The sequence below is a fragment of the Eucalyptus grandis genome, chromosome 1 (genome assembly GCF_016545825.1).
Source record: "Eucalyptus grandis isolate ANBG69807.140 chromosome 1, ASM1654582v1, whole genome shotgun sequence".
Lineage (NCBI taxonomy): Eukaryota > Viridiplantae > Streptophyta > Magnoliopsida > Myrtales > Myrtaceae > Eucalyptus > Eucalyptus grandis.
Window position 1 is genome coordinate 35,288,966 of NC_052612.1, and position 20,538 is coordinate 35,309,503.

Here is a 20,538-nt window from a genome sequence, read left to right on the forward strand (position 1 = left end):
ATTCTTTTTGTTTAATAAAACCGAAGTATCGGAAACAAAGTTATCAGATAAATTGTAATTCAGGCTTAGCTAACTTCCAGATGGTCAGATATCCTGGAATCAAATCTTTAAATTCCAAATAGTCCAACAAAGTATGATGATGACATAAATCAGACTTAAGAGGGAATGAGAGAAACGTAATGCCTGAATACCTGAACGGTACAGCGAGAAATCGTGTCTCTCAGATTGTAACTTAATCTACTTGCAGGTGTCCACTGCCCTCCATCCATCCTGCCCAATATCAATGCACAGCATGAAGACAAAAACTTTCAAATTCTCATATCCATGAAAAATTAAAGAGTTTATCTTCTTCTCTTTTACAATAATCCAGGGACATGGGTGCGAAGACCCACATATCCAGAGAATAGTCATTCATAAGTGCAATGGGCCTGTAAACTCACCCCACAACAAAGAAGTTATGGCCATCGATGTGCCAGGACTGCACAGTGTCTTCAGAATTCTCAAAAACAATCTCCGCATAACCTCGGAAATCAGCTGCCATGACTGAAGTCTGGAGATAAGCAGCACCGCCGGTGGGGCTATTCGGTATGCTCCCTAGTGTAAAGACTCCAGGAATGTTGAAGTAGTCAGCGAGCTTCAGAGGAGTATCGGCTGGAACAAAAGAAACGCTATTGACAGCGTATCTCTGCTTCCCATTAATAACTGAAGCAGAGTTTGCGAGTCTGATTGTCTGTGTCGTGTTGATCATTCCATAATGGTAGGAGCCTTGGGGATTAGGCCTTGGTCCACTTGCAGTTAGGTTCCGCCTAACAAGATAAATGACACAACAAACAGATAAAGGAATGGTCAGTGCTTATACGGTGAAAAAGTACAAGGAGATTTACTGCACATGACACCAGTGGTGATAAATTATGATAAGTTTAATGTTATAGTCATTGCTAGATTACCTAATGAAAACCAAAACTCAATTACCAAAGCAAGAATTCTCTGAGAATTAGTTATTTTCATATGATCAAAGTTCAAGCAAAACGGCACAATGCCAGGACACACCTCATAGACCTCGCTTGTTCAAGTGACCAGTCAATCTGCATGGTCGGCCCGCCAGGAGGGGGGCCGGAGACACTTCCAGCCGAGTTGCTATAATGGAGGATCGAGGTAGTGGTCAGCACTTCGGAGGTGAAGCGTGTGGAGACGACAATATAGTAATCTTGTGCGGGTTGATCGCAGGTGACCAGGACAGAGCAAGACTGACCCAAATGTATGTCCAGGGAATCATAAGTGTTCTGTAACGTGTGGGTCCCCTCGACTTCCACTAGAACCATCTTGTGCCCCTGGATCCTGAAGTTGATGGCAGTCGTGATCCCTACGTTCGATATTCGAAACCTGTGCGTCTTCCCTGCCAAAACAAGTTAGCATTTTGGTACGGTATGCTTCACGCATACCACTATCGGGACAGGATAATTTTTCTAGCATATCCAGAGCTCATCAAAATACCTTGATCCACTGTAAAGGTGTAACCATTTGATCCACGGCCGTTAATGAGTAGCCCATCAGGGAACGGAAGATCACTGCCACCATCCAATATTGCTCTCAAGTCCTACAAATCGAGTGAGAAAAGAAAGCGATAAGGGAAATGCGTCGCATGTATCCAGCTGCAGGTGAGACATTTGATTCCAAAATTTATAATCTATTTCAACGGCAGGAGCTTATGACGATTGTATGTTTTAAGCAACTCACGGAGTGGTTTTTGTGAACCAATCGCCAGCAAGGATAGTGAAGTCGTTGGCAGGAGGTGGAAAAGGCACAGGAATCACTGATCGGCTAAGAATTTTGAAGCCGCCGAAGCCTCCTGCGGCCTTGTGAAAAGCGAGGGAAGGAAAGTAGAAATAACTACCGATCTGATCCTTCACTTGAAGGATGTAAGTGAAGTTCTGCCCTGGTGGGATCGGGCAGTTTGTGCCATAAACTCCATCCTGCCACGAGTTTCTTTTCTGCTGCACACCATTCCTGAATATAAAATAGATGAGTGACGACTTGAATAATGTTGTTATGCCAAATGATCACTTGTGCCAGGTGACATATATCTTTAAGTTCCATGTTCAAGCTTTTACTCTCAGGGCTTCTGTTAGTAACACGAATTTCCCGAACTCATCAGACTTATTCTGCCATCATAGGAGTTAATTGCCAGTTCTTTCGATACGGTTATCAAAGTGGAAAGTCACTTGGTTGGAATTGTCTTGTGATCCTAACTAGTTCTGCCGAGACTAATTTGTTTACAGACATATTGAAGAAGGAAATTGCTCAATAGTTTGAGTGAACACGTGACTCGGCACATTAAACATTCACAGCACATCATCAGGCATTAACATTCTCGGACAGAAGCAACAACAAGGACTTCTTCTGAATAAAAGAAGCCAGTAATTTTGGATATGAAATTCAGGATATAACATCCGAAAGGGGATAAAAGATCTCTTAAGCACTGTGAGAAAAACTTTTAGATGCTCAGTTTTCTGATGAGGTGATGGATCTGACCGACAGATCCATCTCCAGAGAAATGATCCTTTGAAAAAATGCTTGTCCATAATTTTTCCCTGTCCATCTCTAGTTCAGAGTCTGTGTATTGAAGAGAACTATTCTGAGAAATGCTCAACTCTCAGGATATGACTTTATGGTTAAGCGACTTCAGTCAAGGACTAGTTCAAGTAATTGGTCCCAGGATTTGAATGTTGGCCCTGTCTGACACCGGACGAAAATTAACAAAAGTCTGCATACAAGCCGACACAGACATGATGAAACCTGAGAAGGTATTGCGTAGATTGACTCTTAATATGTCAAAAAAATTGTAAGACTGATGCATACCACTGAACTGAAGAAAAGGAAATTATAGAGCACTTGTTTTTCACGCTAAGCTGCTCATTTCAGGAGACCTGTTGGTTGGGCTGCTAAACAACGTATGCATCAAGTCTACAATGCGCAAAACATACCAAAATCCACATAAAAGTCATGAAATACACCAGACGAGTGAAGAAGAAGAAGAAACAAAGGGAGGACTGACCAGGAGAGGAGGAAAGGCTCATCCAAGGCGTTGAAGACATTGATGATCAAGTTATCATTCGTCACGGACTCGATCTGAGGCCCTGGAAATTGCCCATTTATCAATATCCCCTGCCACGTTCCGAACGAAAGAAAACAAACTCAGCTTTAACCCGTGGCCCATCAGCTTCCACCAAGAGAAGCAAAACCACTGCGCAAATGTAAAAGATACCAGTTTCAAGTGCAAGAGACCGAAAATTCGTACCTGTTGCTTTACACCAAGAGGGTATATATCGCCATAAGTGACGTTCCAGTTGTAGAAACTATACGGGTCTTCCCCATTTACGCAGCTCACTAGCAATAGAACCAGAACCGCCATCGACACCACTTCCCGGGGGCCTCTACGAGCTCCCATTTTTACTCTCCGCAAAAGCCTCCGGACGCGTCCGACGGTAGTACTTCAGCGAAGAACGGAAAGAGAAAGAACTGGGGACACGAATCTACAGAAAAATCTATTGATGGAAGAGAAGAAAGACTCTCTGTTTATCCACCCCCTGTTTTTTTTCTTCTGCTTCTTCTTTTTCCTCTTTTGCTTTGAAGCTTTGCACTTTTTTAACTTTCTTTTATTTATTCCCTTCTTAACAGCAGTGCAGAGCAGAGAAGATAGGGGGGCGTTCCGATTTTCAGAGAACGGATCTCGATCCCTCCATGAGCTGTCTAAGTCAAGCGTGTCTGAGAATCTGGAAAGGGCGGGACAGGATTCGCGCCTCCCAGTCTCGAACGAAGCGAAGCGGCGAAGTTATGTGACGTCAGAGACCACCCGAGAAACCTGAAAAACTCATTAAGTCTCGTCCTCGACCTGACCATGAATCGAATTCGTTTCCTTAGCTATATCACCACGCTCCCCCTGCTTCAGGATTCGTTTGGTGCGTCATAAATTCATCTTTTTCTTAAGAATTTTCTTGAGCTGTTACATACCCAGTTAAGAAAAATTCATACGTCATTTCAATATACTCTCTCTTGTTATGTGCAATTGGTACATTACTGTAACTTGTAATTTTCTTGGGCTTGATTTGAAATGGCGGGAACCGATGTATGATGCAGTCGAATTCTGGGGAAATGAAATGCCGACTTTTACCAAGGGTTAAATCTTGTCCGAGATCCACCGACATTTTTGGGCGGGCTGTTCTCTGTTCTCTGGCCTCGACATTCAAGTTTCGTTTTATTACAAGGTCGATGGCTGCTGTTGCAAGCAATTCATTACTCTAAAAATGACCCTGCGGCTGGTTCGGAAATCTATGTAGTCTCGAAGTGATTTACTAGATAGTTCCGTGCGACGATTAACTTTTTTTATGATTAATATAAGATATGAGTAGTACTTTATTAATTAATGATAAAGAAAAATGGGATAGCGAAAAAGGACAAAAGAGCCTCAAAAGGAGACGAGAGAATCTAGTAGGTAAAGCCCTCCGAGAGACGAAGACTTAGATGCGAAGCAATTTCTGCATGGCGTGCCGAAATCGGATGCTTAATCAGATTAATCTTATAAAATCGATCTTAGTAATTCTAACTCTAACAAAGCATATTCTTTTGACTTATGAAAACCCATTAATGTAAGGAAAAAGGCATAAATGATATCTAAATTTTGACCAAATATGCAATATAATTCATAAATTTCTAATTTGTTCAACATGGTCCATGGATTTCTAATTTATTCAGTATGATGCCTGAACTAGGGGTGTACAACTGGACCGGATCAATCCGTTTCCCGAATTAGCCCACTTGGTAAACGAGGTGGGAACAGTTCCCAAAACTCAAACCCTATTTGAACTGGTCCAGGGAACCGAGATCAACCGGACCGGTTTGGGAACCGGTTGGAAAACCGGTTTGTAAGCCACCCCCAAAAAGACCAAAACGCAAAACCCTAATCCGTTTCTACTTTCTATCTTTACCTCTCAGGGTCAGGCTCTCACGCCCACGGACCAATGCGGACTTCCCCGAGCTCGCGACCTTCGCCCGTCCGCCGATCTTGGTTCCGCTCGCCCACCGTCGCCTTCCTCCCGCGACACCCGCAACCCGTGAGATACCGACGTCACCCCCGAAATCGCGACGCCACCTCTGTCAACCAGCCGGTTCCTAGGCGCTCGCTAGCCTTGCTTCGAGCTCCCCTCCCGAAATCGCGAAGCCGACGCCACCTCTGCTGCTCTCGTCGCACCCCTCGCACTCGCACCACCGCCGCTATTCCACCGGTCATCTGAAGCTCCACTCCACTGGTTCTGCCCGCGAAGCCGCTGATCCCTGCCGAGCTTGCACTCGAGCGCCGATGCCGCCTCCGTTCGATCTCGCCATTCCACCTGCTGTCGTTGCCTCACTGACGCCCCGACCCACAGATCTTGCATCCACAAGGCCACCTTGTCACATCTTTGAGCAACCCACGGTAGCCCTCCACCAATCCTGTTCTCACCGCGCGCTATTTCCTAAGCTCCCCTGTAGCCGATCTACTGCTGTCCGAATGACGCCCCCTGCTCTGCTCGCAATCTGGCCTAGCCCCCTCGCTGACGCCCATTGAAGCCGCATCGATCCTTGCCGCCCTCACTAGCCGCAATACCAACAGCCCATCAAAGCCGTTGTTGTCCTGACCCGCGTCAACCCGACGTCGCCATGTCCCGCCGAGCCCCCTGCTGCAGCACCTCGCCTGCACTACCCTCGCCTGCAAAGCCGTTACCGCCCCTATTGTTGGGTCCTTCTCTGCAAAACAGGTTCCAATATAAACAGGGTTAACCCTGTTCCCATACCGAAAAACACAGGATGGGTCGGGAACATGGTCCAATGCAAACAGGGTCGGGTACAGGGTCCAAAAAAAGAAAACCGGTTATAACAGGGTCCACATCTAGACTCTACCCACCCCGAACCCAATCACCCCTAGCACGAACTTAATTTAATTCATAGATTATATTAAAATATTCAATGTTGCTTTTAAACTTGAATTAGATTGGATATTTTCATATAATATAAATATTGAACAAATTATTGCATATTGAAATATAATTCATGAACTATATTGAATCAATTAAAAGTTTAAGGATCGCATCATATATTTGATTAAAGCTCAGTGTAATTATCCCTTAGAATAATTAGGGTGTGTATGGTAATGTTTCTATTATCAGGAACAGTTTCTTTACAGAAATATTTTTTTCTATTTCTGTTCTCGATAACAGATTTCTAAGCATTTTAAAGCGTTTGATAATTATAAAAAATTTATGTTCCGAAAACAAAAACACATTAGGTACAATCCAAAAAAAAAAATTATGACTTAAAATTTCTTTTAATATATTAATAATTTTATTACATTTTTCTTTTTTTTTTCCTTTTTTTCTTCTCCTTCTTCTTAGCCGATTGCCCGCTTGGCCATGGCCAGCCGATGATCGTCCGGACGAGGTCACCAACCTCGGGGAGCCTCACCAACAAGGTCCCCCGAGCCTCGCCCGGCCACGGCGAGGCTTGACCTCGCCTAGCCACCGCGAGTCGGCCTCATCGTGGCCGAGCAAGGCTCGGCCTCGCTATGGGCGGGCAAGGCTCGGGGGCCTTCCCCGGCCACAAGGAGGCTCCCCCTAGCCTCGTTGGTGGCCGGTGAGCTCAGGGCAACCTCGCTAGGCCTCGTCTGGCCGATCACGACCATTGTCGGGCGATGACCAACTAGGGAAGAAGAAAGGAAGAGAAAAAAAAAAAAAAAAAAGCTTCTTTCTTGAGTTATTCCTGAATAAGAAATTACTTTTTTTCTTTCTTTCTTATTTATGTTATAAATCTATTCACGGGAGCAATTTGTTCAGAGAACAAAAAAAAAATTACAAAACGCATTTGTTTTGTTTGTGTTCTATTTCTATTCCGGGGGAATAAAAGAACAAAAATGGGTGTTCCTGGAACGTTACTAAGGCCATGTGTTGTTAAAAAGTGTTTTTCCTCGAAACAAAACTTTATGTTCTTTTGTTTCGGGGAACAAAAAAAGAATAGAAACATATTCGGTAAAATTTTTGTTCTCGGGAACAAAAAATCTATTTTTTTGTTCCGGGAACAAATTTGGAACATAAACAAGAAGTAGAAAAAGTAATTTCTTGTTCCCATGAACAATTCGAGAATTAATTTTTCTCTCTCTTCTTTTTCTTTCATTCTTCTTCCTTTTGGCCGGTGCCAGCCTCGGCCATGGCCTATGACCTCATTGGAGCGTCACCGGCCCTCGCGATGACTGACCTCCTGGGCCACCGCCCGGTCGGCATCGCCCAATGGTGGCTTAGCGAGGTCGAGCCTCGCCGGTGGCTAGGCGAGCAAGGCGAGGCAAGGCAACTGGCTTCAAAGGAGGAAGAAGGAAAAAAAGAAAAAGAAAGAAGACAAAAATATTGAAAAAATAAAAGAAATGACAAAATTATATAAGTTTACCAAACATATTTATATTATTGGAATATAAATTTTTTGTAATTACTAAATGTTCTTATATTTATATTCAGAAATTATTAAATGGGAATAGAAGTAAAAAAATATTTTTATTTAAAAATTATTTTTCAGAACAAAATGATTATCAAATGCGTCCTATACAGTCCTTTAGCATCCTATGAGAAAAACATGGGGCCCAACGATGTCATCCGGGGCTGATCCATGAGCTGAAAAAGAGGGGAGAAACTATTCACGTGCCCACGTGCATCTTTTCAGGAATCAGCCGGTGGATTCGAGACGTCTTGGCCCGGAAAAGAAAAGTGGAGCCTAGCCACGTTACGAATAAACGTCTCCTTGTCCTAAAGAAAGATTGGGCTAATGTTTTTTATAGCTTGAGCCCCAATACGACAGGCCGTTTTTCTTCTGTGTATCAAAACAGCTGTGGTTAAACAGAGTTGCCACAGTTCTTGCATTCAAGCGGGCTCGGTTTCTTATCCAAGTAAGAAGCTGGCGAGCACGCCTCTTCTGAGTCATAGAATTTGGGATTTGTTTACGCTAAAAAAAATTTGTTAAATAATCACGTAATTATAGTCAATACCATATCGATACATGATGACTAAGGATTATTGGACTGATTTTTGCGGGGTATAGGATTATGAACAACCGGACGGGTCAGTAGTTGAATAATCCCATGCCATGCTTCTTTTTGGATAGGAGATGGGTAAGTTCCGTTGAATACTAAACAAGATTGGTCTTCAAATGATGCTAATAGCTCGAACAGCTTGTGCTGGCTAGCTTTACCTCGTCACTGACGGTAGCAGGATCCGTAAGGAAGGTCCTCTAGACTTGGTCAAATCTCTCAATCACGCCTTAGGTTGTGATGTGGAGGCCCCGAGGCCTAGAGGTGGCCGGCGACCCGGCTACAAAGAAGGAGGAGGAAGAAGAGAAAGAAAATACAAAAAGAAGAAAAATATAATAAAAGTATTTAAAAATTAAAAGAAACAAAATAATTTAAGAATCCTACAAAATACATTTATACTCCGGAAATAGAAATTTTAGATGATTACTAAACGTGTTCTTTTGCTCGAAATTATTTCTAGAAATATAATCGGAAAAATCATTTCCGATCAAAAATTGTTCCCGAGAACATAATCGTTACCAAATGTGTCATTATATTTTAATGGGCTTTAGGTTGGTGAGGCCTAAATATTAAATAGCTTATATCCTTATCTTGTCAAAACCCAAGTTTGAAATTTTAATTTGATAAATTATAGAGGTGAGTATGGTCCGGGTTAAAACGATTCACCTCATAACCTTAGGACTAACCCACACAATATTGGTCCTAAATTTTTAGGACTGAGGACTAACTCAATGGGTTCGATTCTATATTAAAATCAACCTAGTACCAACTAATAATTCTTTTATTTCATTTTTTGTACTATTTGAAAAGGCAAATCTACTATTTCAAATTACATATCTATTAACAATGCAACATTGGGCAACCAAACTCTAAATACCAGTACATATTCAACAAATTTAAGATAATGCAATAATAGAAACTTCACACCTGCTAAAAGCGAGAAACCATAAAAATAATTAAGATCGCTCATAGAGATATAGGACAAAGTGGGGAAGTTGAGCAGGGTGAGTGTTGACTGGTGAGCAAAAAAGCTATTTCTTTTGAATTTTGGCAAATTGAAAACTAAGAGGACAAAAAAGATAGAATATAACAAGTTTGGAGGAGGACGTTATAGGAGCCATTTAATACTGTTGACGCCGTTTGACTTATGATTTTTTCTTTAGAATATATAAAAAATATAAAAAATATATTAGATATATAATATATATAGTTATGATTGGTCTGGGTTAGTTCGGGTTGAACTAACCCTAAACTTCCAAGACCGATAATCAACTCATACGGTACTGATCCGGGGATCTCAGGACCAAAGACCAACCCAATTTCCCTGGGAATCAAACGAGAATCAATAGGATTAAGTTAGTCTAGGGTTAGTTCAGAGTTAGCCCTGGACCAATGCTCACCCCTAATAAATTTATTAATTCCCTTGAAATAAACAAGTCAATAAGACTCAATTTATTTCGAGAAAAATGATGATTTAAAATATATTTTCCTAAAAGTGATTGTTTATATCGCTTAAAATAATTAGTTAATAAACAATATTTCCGTTGTTAACAATAATTTACTTCAAAATATTTTTCGTAGATAATAATTTTTTTTTGTTCATTCATTTATAAGTAATTATTTTTGAGAAAATTAATTTTCAAATTATTCATCTTTTGCAAAGTAAATGCATCCTAAATGATCTAGGCGTGGCTATTTATTATAGACGAAAAGATTTTCAGGTGAAAGGCCAAACCGGGTGTCGATCATCTTCTACTTGTCCCAACTGAGCAACCACGTATCTGACGTTTCCTCATCGTATTCTTTTCCTTTCTTTTTTTCATTTTTTATCAACACATTTTCAAGTCATCAAATGAGTCACATCATGAAATTGTATGAACTATATTCCAGCTGGATAAATATTCTCCCATTCAAAAGATCAATACAAAAACAATGGGGTGGGGGAAAATCCAAGAAGTAAGCAAGCAAGCATAGACACAAAAATTTAAGGAAAAATTGGAATTGATAAAATTTAATGGAATATTCACTCTCGTCGATAGCGCTGCAATTTCTAAAATCTATTTGAATTAAAAAGTTAGGCTTTCTTTTTTCTTTTTTTTTCTTGAAAGAGGACGAGGAGGTCAGAATCAAATAAAAAAGTCCTTCAAGAAGCGCAAAGTGAGAGCGACCCGACCTTGCAACGGGGGCACGAGGGATGGTCCCTTGGACCCTGAAAATTGCAACCTAACCATTTACCAGGGTTTAATGGAAAAACGCAGGAGGGGTCACTAGTATTATTATCGTCCTCTACCTACCGAAAGGCTTCATTCATGCCTTCGGCAAGAATCGTCCATCTACCTAATCCCATCGAATCACTGCCTATTTTAGACAAATGTGACTATTATTTATTATTGTTGTTATTACTATTATTACTATTACTAATACTATCATTATTATTATAAGAGATAAATCCATTAAAAGCATCAAAATTTATCACAAAAGTATAATCAAATTTTAAAAAAGTAATCGAGTCCTAAAATTATGAAAAAATATAATTAAGTAATTGTATTTTTGGAAAAATTTTAAAAATCAATCATAACAAATTTTATGATTTAATTATACCTTTTAAACGTTTTAGAGTTCCGTTCAGAATTTCAACCGTCCTTACCCCCTTATTACAGTACGGCACGCCGGTCTTGACTTTTAACTTTTAACGAGGACGCGGGCTGGCAACTTTTCTTGTTGTTGCGGCACGTGGGAAGAACCCGATCACTAGTTTTGGTCCATCTGAGATCAGTGGTGGGTCTGGACTCGTGAATCACCTAACCAAGCATAGGAGAGGATATTTTCCATTTTCGAAGAGTTCATTTTACGCACGGCGGGGATGATAAATCCATGACTAGTGAATCACCCGATCACTAGTCATGGATTTATTTCTATTTTTTTATGTAAAGATTTCGACATGTTTCTGTTGCTGCTACTGGTCGACAAGGACTACTTAATGCCTCGCCGCTACACGATAATGGAGTCCGAATCTCCCACGTCCGATTCCTTTTAAAGATTCTGCGTATTCGCTGCTTGTCCCATTTCCTTCTTCTTCCTTCCTCCTCCTCCTCCTCTCTTCTTGGATCTCCGATCTCGGCTCTCGGCGCCGCCTTGGAACTCGAAACAGCGCCGAAGCCGCCGCCATGGGCCTCCTCAGATCGGCCGCCGGCGACGCCGTCCTCACCTGCCTCTGGGTCGCCGGCGTCTCCACCCTCGGCACCCTCACCTACCTCTCCGCCACCGCCCTCTCCGTCCCGCCCCAGTCCCTCGCCGGCCTCCTCATCACCACCGCCCTCGCCGCCGCCCTCGTCCTCCTCTTCAGCGTCCTCGGCGCCCTCCTCGGCGGCGCCAGCTTCAACCCCGCCACCACCGTCGCCTTCCGGGCCGCCGGGCTCCGCCCCGACGCCTCCTCCTCGCCATGGCCGTCCGCTTCCCCGCCCAGGCCGCCGGCGCCGTGGGCGGCGCCAACGCCATCCTGCTGCTGATGCCGGCCCGGTACAAGCACATGCTGCGGGGCCCGTCGCTGAAGGTGGACCCGCACGCGGGCGCCGCCGCCGAGGGCGCGCTGACCTTCACCATCAGCCTCGCCGTCCTGGTGATATTCGTGAAGGGGCCGAGGAGCTTGCTGGTGAAGGTGTGGCTGGTGGCGATGACGACGGTGGGGATGGTGATGGTCGGGTCGAGCTACACCGGGCCGGCGATGAACCCGGCGAACGCGTACGGGTGGGCGTTCGTGAACGACCGGCACAACACGTGGGACCAATTCTACGTCTACTGGATCTGCCCCTTCGTGGGTGCGGGCCTGGCCGGGTGGGCGTTCAAGCTGCTGTTCCCTATCCAGAAACCCAAGGCAAAGAAGGCTTGAAAAGAACCAAGGAACAAAAAGTGGTTTGTCTTTCTCGTCCGATTCTTGATCTTTTGATTTCTTCACCTTGTCGTAGAATAATCGAACTCGAAGGGACCAGTCCCAGCTGCCGCCATCGACATCTGTAGTGAGCAGGTTCTGAAAGTGAAAATGAAAACCCATCTCTCTCGCGTTCGATCAGTCCGCATCTTCTGCACTTCTTGACGTTCTCGCGGGGTTTGTCGATTGGCTTTCCAATCTTTCCCTTTCGAACAGCTGTTGCTACTTGCTAGTTTGTTGTTGCATTCGATTTGGAAAGATCGCTCAGGCCGTGAGATATCGTTTTCTTGAATCGACTGGGGTCGGGATGATTGGAGATTCTTTAACGCAACTAGCTGTTCTCATCGGAAGAGCCGTGCGAAGATTCCATTACCCATCTCACCAATCAGAAACCAGGGTCCTGCCGCTCGCAAATGCCCGGCATCTCTTTTTGTTCTTTCATTATTATATTAAAAAAAAATCTTTTAAAACCCTTCTCGCAGATTCAAAACCTATATTTGGCTCTATAATCTGGAGATACTATTTGCTCTCATGCATGTCCGAAATCTTGCGCAAAAAAATGGAAATACTATATCAAGAATGCGCTAATTTGGGGACGACGAAAATGACAATCGATAATACCATGTGTAAGTAAGGAAATGTAACTTGAAATCCAATGGAAAGAGTAAGGATTTGTAATTGCAAATTTCGAAAATGATATTTGTATTTTGTCACGGAATACGAGATGATATTTTAAAGGACTTTTGACTCTTGGGTATTGCGTACAGTGACGCGGAAGGCTATTTAATATGATGCGTGAAAAAATATAGAGAACTAATCCTCTCGAAGTTAGGTGGCTCGTGCTGGCGGAATCAGACCTGGGAGTCTGAGACAACCACTTTTCACGTGAGGGTCCACCAACTCAGGTCCCTATCATGGAATTTTTATTATGTCAGACGTAAAAATCGAAATACAATTGTCAGGATTTGGACGGGCTAAGCTTAGTCCCGAGGTGCAAATTGATGGGCTTTTCTAAAACAGGCGATGCCCAACTTCGACTTCCCCTTTCCCCAAAAGCCCAACCAAAAAGCGGGATTCGTCGGGTTAAGACGGAATAGAGACAACCGATTCCGCTCGGTTTCCCACAAAACCAAGATGACGAAAGCGTAGTGATGAGGCCAACTAGGAAAGCAAGATTGTGCATAATACAGGAAGAATCGTGTAGATCTGAGGGTCCAAAAGGGTGATGTTGCTTGGAATATATTCCCTAGAGAAAGAATTGCTTGTCTCGATCAACTTTAATCATATAAAATGTACATTTCGTGGAACTCTCTTATCGTGTAAAAGAGGCGAGATCTTATCGTCATATTGATCGTATCTTTTTTCATTCACTTACTATTTTAAGAAACCCCCGATGAGTATATCAAATTGATTTGTTAATGATATTGTGTTAAAATGCAACCGGAATGAATTGAATGGGCTTATTGACGGGCTACACACACCAACTTTGACTTCGGTTTTCCCCAAAAAAGCCAAACCAAAACGTAGCATTCATTGGGGTAGGACGAAGTAGAGACAATTGATTCATTCCATTCCCCACAAAACCAAGAAGAAGAAGAAGACAACGAAGGGGTGACAATGAGGTCTACTAGAAAAACAAGATTGGGCATATTTAGACCTGTCAAAATGTGTTATATGCCCATTTATTAACTCATAAATGATTGACTGAGTTAATATATGAGTTAATTATATTCAGTAAATGGATTTAAATATAATATGATTATTAAGTGAGTCATAAATGGGTCGCAAGTGAGTTTACAACTAACTTAGATCCAATCTACTTTTATCTTCATTCTCATTTCAATTTGAATATGATTTTTCCTACATTAGATTAAAATGAAAGTATTTTATTAGTATAAGTCTGGTCGGATATTGATTATAGGTAACTAGATTTGCATTCTGAATAAACAGGTTATAGACGAGTTAATAGGTTAATTTGAATTGACTTGATTATGACTCGACTCAATCCACCTGTTTGACAGGTCTAAGCATATTACAGGATGAATCGTGTAGATCTTAGGGTCCAAGAGGGTGATTTGCTTGGAATGTATTCCCTCGGGAAAGAATTGCCTGTCTCGATCAACTTCAACCATAGATAAGGGTGCATTTCGTGGAGCTCTTTTATTGTGTGAAAAATGTGTGGTTGTAACGTCAAATCAACCGTGCCTTTTTCATTCACTCACTATGCTAAGAAACCTACGACGAGTATGTCCAATTGGTTGTCTAATGATATCGTGTTAACGAGCCACCGGCATTAACTGCGTCCTAATTGAGCCTGGCCAAGTCTTTCCACCCGGAATGGTGTCTGGCCATTGATGGTCGTCCCTAACGCTTCAGTCCTTATCGATGGCGTTAGAAGGGAAAGCTTGTATGATGAGCATGAACTTTCCCTCTGTATAGCCCAAGAAGAGGGCAAAACAGAGGTCCATAGAGAGGCTCTCTATTGATGATCATGCCTCTCATTCTCCTTTGGACTTCCATAACATAGAAGAGTTTCTGGGAGCATGAACCGCCGTATGCAACTCTAAAGCCGAACCAAGCTATTTTCCTTTGCGTTGCGGCAGGAAAACTCATTATCGAGTGAGTGATTAACCTGAGAGTCCGTAAAGGCCGAGTGTTCAGGAGCTGCCCTTGCGACGGAGGTGTTCGCGGCTAATAATAGACAAGGAGCTAGAAGATAAGGGGAGAGAGAACCCAACCAATTCAGTATGTATTTCCTGTTATTGTGCATGAGAAGTGGTAAATACTTATGACAACTGACGACACACAAGGGAAAAAAAAGCACGATCTCGCGCTGAGAAGACCTGAGTAGGCAAACATGTTGTCGCCAGCTTGCGCTACTCGCATCGAACTCACCATAGTCTCAATAAAGTACTACAGAATGAATAACTGTCGGAACACATTTGAAGTCACGAAGGGGAACTCTTCACATGGAAGATGAGGACGACTTGTACCACAGGCATGTCGTCGAGAGAAGCAGCGCCACGGATGAACAAACGGGGTGTATCCCAATCTGTCATTCCAAGCAGCTTGGCAGCTCCTTTTTGATGCTCTATTTTATGGTGGATGTGCGACCCGGCGTATGAAAACGTTGCACGGTGAAAGAATTTCTGCCGAGTGCCATTGCACGAATCCTTTATTTCTTGTCATGGTCGAGGACGAACTCCTACAACTCCAAGCAATGCCGTGCCGTTTTAACGATCGAGTTTTCTGAGGTTCCATTCAAGTGCGAGAGAGCAGATGGAACTGCTGAAATAATAGCGTCCACAAACAAATTGTTGTTCAGAGACCTGAATCCAGTGCAGATAATGCTTCAGAATACGAAGAACTTGTCACAAATCAGACACATTTCCTGAACATCATCCTGAACATTTCCTTGGTTTTCGTCTTCAGCTTCTGTCCATCTCTCGTGGTTTTCATATTTGAATCAGGCCAATGCACGCACATTCAGAACCGATTAGCAACAACTTTACGACTCCATTCATCATCGTAGCATCTCCGAACTAGTACTCCATGCAAATGCGTCCTACCGCTTCAACACAGCTGAAACTTACTTTCTTCGAGTCCCTTGAACGACGAGAAGGGGCGGGCTGGCGACCAGTTAACCCATGATCAACAAAGCGGGACTTATCACTCGGAACTATTCAAACCTGCATCGCATTATTGGCACAATCAATCGTGAGAAAGGCCTTGCTAAAATAAAAGGACGACATGCTAGATCTACGGGGGATTTGGCAAGTTGTTCAATAGTAGCTGCAAATAAAATCAATCGCCATTATTGAGTTAAAACATGTTGGGGCCGTGCCACGGTGGCTGGAGACTAGTGGACAAAATTTGGGATAAATACTGAATCGGCAATGACGAAGCTCTGGGGCCTAGAGTAGAGATGGCCCATGCGTGGAAATCTCCATGAAAGCGTGACCATAAACAAAAGGGGATGTAAAGCCGGATCATGTACAGAGAATCTTATGGAGTTAAATTATCATGATCGAAGGTGACTTCTTATGCGTGTTGACTTGAAGAGAACGCAGCAGATTTTGATGATTGGAGCCCGCACGCCCACGGCTGATGAACCAGTCAGTCAACGTCATTGCTTTCTCAAATGTCTCAGAATTTTCTCTTGGCAGTAGCTCAAGTAAGATTGACCCAAAAAGACTTGGGAATCCAAGAGGTGAGATGCCATAAGCATCAGGAATGAAATCTTGCTGCAAATCAGCAGGTGGATTGGGAGGGAACCAAAATGTACATGGATTGGGAAATGAATACTTTCCTAGGGTTTACATAACTAAACATGCAGGCAAATTTCATAAACTTCAAGCAACGATTTAAACCGGAAAGTCTAATATAATTCTTTCTGGCGAGATTGATGAGAACAGCATATGTAAAGACCAAAATTCAAGCTCTCAACAAAAATGCATTAGTTCAAACGCATTTATGAAAAAGGGTCATCTCACAACATTCCATAAAGACTATTAAAAAAAAGAAAAAAAAGAAATCCAGTCCCTTATATCAATATTCATGTGAGCTGCCGATCCACTTCTTAAGTCGACAAAAACACATTTCTAAACATTTCTAATAGAAAAATTTCTCCTAAACAGGAATCAGCAGAAGCAAATCTTTTTTCTGAGGTTACAGAAGAAAATAAATATCACTGAAGCACGACCCTTTTGCAACGAAAGCGAGAAAAGAGGGAAAAGATGAGTATACCTTTTCTCTGCCACGAGAGGAAGATGGAGTGCGAAGAAGAGCGACGGGGAGATGCAAAGTCCAACGGCCCCAGCAGCCTGCCAGAGCAGAGTAATATGCGGGCTTAATTTATAGGGCGGCGGCGGGGCCATGAGCTGACCAGATTCATTGAACCTAGTCCAGTTCTCGAATTCAGTGTCGTGGAAAGGACCAGGAGACGACAACAGTCCCATTCCTTTAGCAGACAGACGTTTGATGGTCTCAAGAGATGCCTTTTTCTCCTCGCAGTGTCGCTACCACCGGATCGCCTTGAACCGTGAACGAATCAGGGGCTGCGAGAAGTGAAGGGACTTTCCACGTAATGCTCGCACGCGGGCGGCTGGTCCGGTACGACCGGGGTTGGAAAATTTGCGACGCGAGGTGTAGGGAATCTAGTCAATGAGCGTCCTGGCGACGCTCGTAAAATGCCCGATGAAGAAAGTTTTGCCGTTCTCGTTGTCGTGTCGTATTATGCATAATTGAATTTAACAAGTGACTTATTACGTATTTATCAAACCTTTATAGGACACCCTTTGGCTTCGCTCTTATATATAGGCATGTTTCATCACCAACATAAAAAATGTTATAAAACTAATGTTAAGTGTGGTACGATTGGTTTGCTTATATATATTCACTAACTTTGCAAAGCTTTGCTTGATTTCAGACAGGGTCATTTAGATGGTTACTTGGAGTTCATCATATCATTCTGTATATTAATTTTCTTTTGGGATAACATCATTAATGAATGGTCTCTATAATTTTGCTCAAAATTTGAAAGTATTCCTCTACTTCTTTACTTTTTCTTTTTAATGTTCAAAATGGTTCTTTCGCTTTTTATAAAGCGCGACTATTCGGATTTGCACTGTTAGGATTATTGATTTAGCTGATTGGTTACTGACGTGGACTTGATGTCATAAAAAATTGTTGATGTAGGTTTTATTTTCAAAGCAATGCCGACCCCACTTCTCCCCCCACGCGGTCCCTCTCTCTCTCTCTCTCTCTCTCGACTTGAACAGCAAGAGTTAAAAGTAGAGACCTCCGGTGACGTCATTTTACCTTTTCTTAGTTTTTATAACTTAACAGTTGTTTTCCTAGATTTTACTGTAATTTTACAAGGGTTTTTATCATAATCATGACCGCAGAAGAACATTGCTTTTGCAAGCATTTTACTTTTTAGATTAATGCTACGAAAACCCCAAACTGATATCCAAGGGACAAATTTACCCTAAATTAATTTTTTGACCATTAAAAACTCTAAACATATAAACTCGTGACAAACTTACAATCTATTAATTTTTCATTAAATTTTATGATCAAATTACTGATTTAAATAACATGTAATAGTTGACGAATATATCGATTTGATGTTTTAACTCATTCATTTATCACAAGTGTACTGGTTTAAGAATTTTCTTGATATTAAACTAATTTAATAAAAACTTTAACATAAATTTATAGAAAGTAAATTTGTCATAAATATACAACTTTAAATTTTTTGGTCAAAAATTAATTTAAAGTAAATTTGTCACATATATAATCGCTTTATATTAATACTTGGGATCTTTCTAGTTTAGAGTTTTTTATGATACAATTGCTTTATATTAATACTTGTGATCTTTATAGTGAGAATGTGCCATTTGATAATTCGATTATGGATTTTACTTTGTTTCACCCCGACAAAATAAAAGAGTAACTCCACCTCCATTCTTTACCACATCAAAATCATTGAAGGGTAGAAGATTTTTCTCAACTCTGTAGTTAATGTAGACACTATAATCCATTCAATTCCCTCGTAATGTTTCCTACTTAATCAAGACTCCAAGAAATATATGAGAGAAAATATTCTTGTATATTGCACTGGACCTCAAAAGGTCCTAGTTATAGTCTTACCATACTGATAAGGTGAATGATAAAATTATGAACTATCTAAGAGGTATGTTCTAATTTTCTTGGACAAAAAGTCAGAATTTATCATCTATAAAGGTTTGATGTATAGGAAAGTTGTCCAAAATCTATTATACTTTTACTAATTTAGTCATAAATTTTTCAATTTGTCCATTAAATTATAAAGCTTTTTTTTTTTTTTTTTTTTTTTTTTTTTCCTTTTGCTAATTGAATCTATTCGGCTAATTTTAGGCAAAAATCGCTGACGTGGACATTGGATATCCTATGTGGCACGGTTAGTGCTGACGTAAATAATTTTTACAATTATTTTTAAGTTCTATTTTTTTTCCTAACCTTGAGTTGGCCGGCCAAGGTGGTTGGCATGGCCTAGGGTTAGAAAAAAAGAAAATAATAGATAATAAAAATATAGTGAAATATTATTAAAAAAATTGTTCACGAAAACGGTCGTGCATTCACATTTGACAATTTCTAACCAAAATGGGTTGAATTGGTTCATTGGCAAAACGTAAAAAAAATTATGACTTAATTGATAAAATTAAAAGATTCCAAAATTCTGGATTTTTAGATCATTTTTCCTTGGATCTACGTCTAATTTAGGAGAGTAACATGACGACAGTCATTCATTGTTTGATAATGACAGCAACCTCATTTGTCTCCATCAATCCAAGTCGAGTAGAATTGAGAAAACAATAACTAAAACAGAATTCACGCATGTCAAGGAGAGTGTTCATACTGAGCTTGGGGACCAGCTTGCCAACCAATACCCAGCTTCTTGAATTTATATGCAATCTAAAATTCGGGTTAAGGCGTCCGACTTTAGGACTCGGATTAGCCCTCTCATGCTTGAGCTCTCTCTTATATACTTAACGAGCTATTCGGATTGCGGCTGAGGGTGGTATGCCCAAATTTTTTGTGAATTGCATGCACAAATTTTGGGAAAAGTGTCAAAAAAGTTCTAAACCTTTTGGTTTTATGCCGATTTAGTCCTAAACCTTTTTTTGGTGTCGATTTAGTCCTAAACATTTTTACGTTTTGCCAATTCAGTCTTTTTCAACCAATTTTGGCCGGATTTTGCTGACTGGACATTGGCCGACTAACGTGGCTGATCGACGCCGACGTGTCAACTTTTAATAATATTTTTAATATTTTTGAATTTTTTTCTTTTATTTATTTTTATTCTTTTTCTTTTTTTTTTTTCCTCCAGGTCGGCGAGGTCGACCTTGACCTCGCCGAGCCACCTCGACCTCACCGGCCACCTCACCGTGGCCACGAGGGCGGCTCGGGTGGCGAGGCTCGCCCTCATCGGATGGCAAGGGTCGAGCCTCGCCACCGGACTCCTCCCTGGCTTCGTTCTTTGATCCCAATCTCGCCCTAGAAATTTCCTCCCTCCTCCGCTAGTTGTCATCGTCGTCTCTAGGGTTTACGAGAGCTCGGGGGTGTCTTTAGTTGTGCGGCTCCGGCCCCGAATTTTCGCTGTTTCTCCCGCGGCGGCATTCGTCGAGGGTGGGGGTTTTGTGATTCCCGGGTTCTCCGAGGCAGCTGGCCTCGCACCAAGCTGGCGGGGCTCGCCCTCGCCGCCATGGGCAAGGCTCGACCCTTGCCGATTCGGAGGGGGCGAGCCTCGCCACCCAGCCACGAGGGCGGCCTCGCGCCAATCGGCGAGGCTCGCCCTCTCCGGATCCGGGCGAGGTCGAGCCTTGCCGCCATGGGCGAGGCTCGATCCTTGCCAGATCTGGCGAGGGCGAGCCTTGCCTGCTCGGCGTGAGGCTGCCCTCGTGGCCACTGGCGAGGTGGCCGGCGAGGTCGACCTCGACCTCACCGGCGGTCGCCTCTGGTTGGT

At 42.2% G+C, this 20,538-nt stretch overlaps 1 protein-coding gene, 1 long non-coding RNA gene and 1 pseudogene across 2 annotated transcripts; 1 reads left to right on the forward strand and 2 right to left on the reverse strand.

The window, feature by feature from the left end:
* Positions 1 to 436: 436 nt before the first annotated feature.
* Positions 437 to 3,640, reverse strand: LOC120291421 (L-ascorbate oxidase homolog). The gene is made up of 6 exons (XM_039308757.1): positions 3,299 to 3,640; positions 3,056 to 3,165; positions 1,738 to 2,007; positions 1,495 to 1,589; positions 1,051 to 1,396; positions 437 to 806 (listed from the first exon to the last, which is right to left on the reverse strand). Exons 1-6 carry the CDS (start codon positions 3,446 to 3,448, stop codon positions 437 to 439), a joined length of 1,341 nt encoding a protein of 446 aa, XP_039164691.1. The 5' UTR covers positions 3,449 to 3,640.
* A 7,352-nt stretch (positions 3,641 to 10,992) lies between these two features.
* On the forward strand, positions 10,993 to 12,170 carry LOC104435299 (annotated as a pseudogene).
* A 2,584-nt stretch (positions 12,171 to 14,754) lies between these two features.
* Positions 14,755 to 16,996, reverse strand: LOC104435310. Its single transcript, XR_723612.3, has 2 exons — positions 16,776 to 16,996; positions 14,755 to 15,718 (listed from the first exon to the last, which is right to left on the reverse strand). It is a non-coding gene; the product is annotated as an uncharacterized LOC104435310 (long non-coding RNA).
* Between the last annotated feature and the right edge of the window lie 3,542 nt (positions 16,997 to 20,538).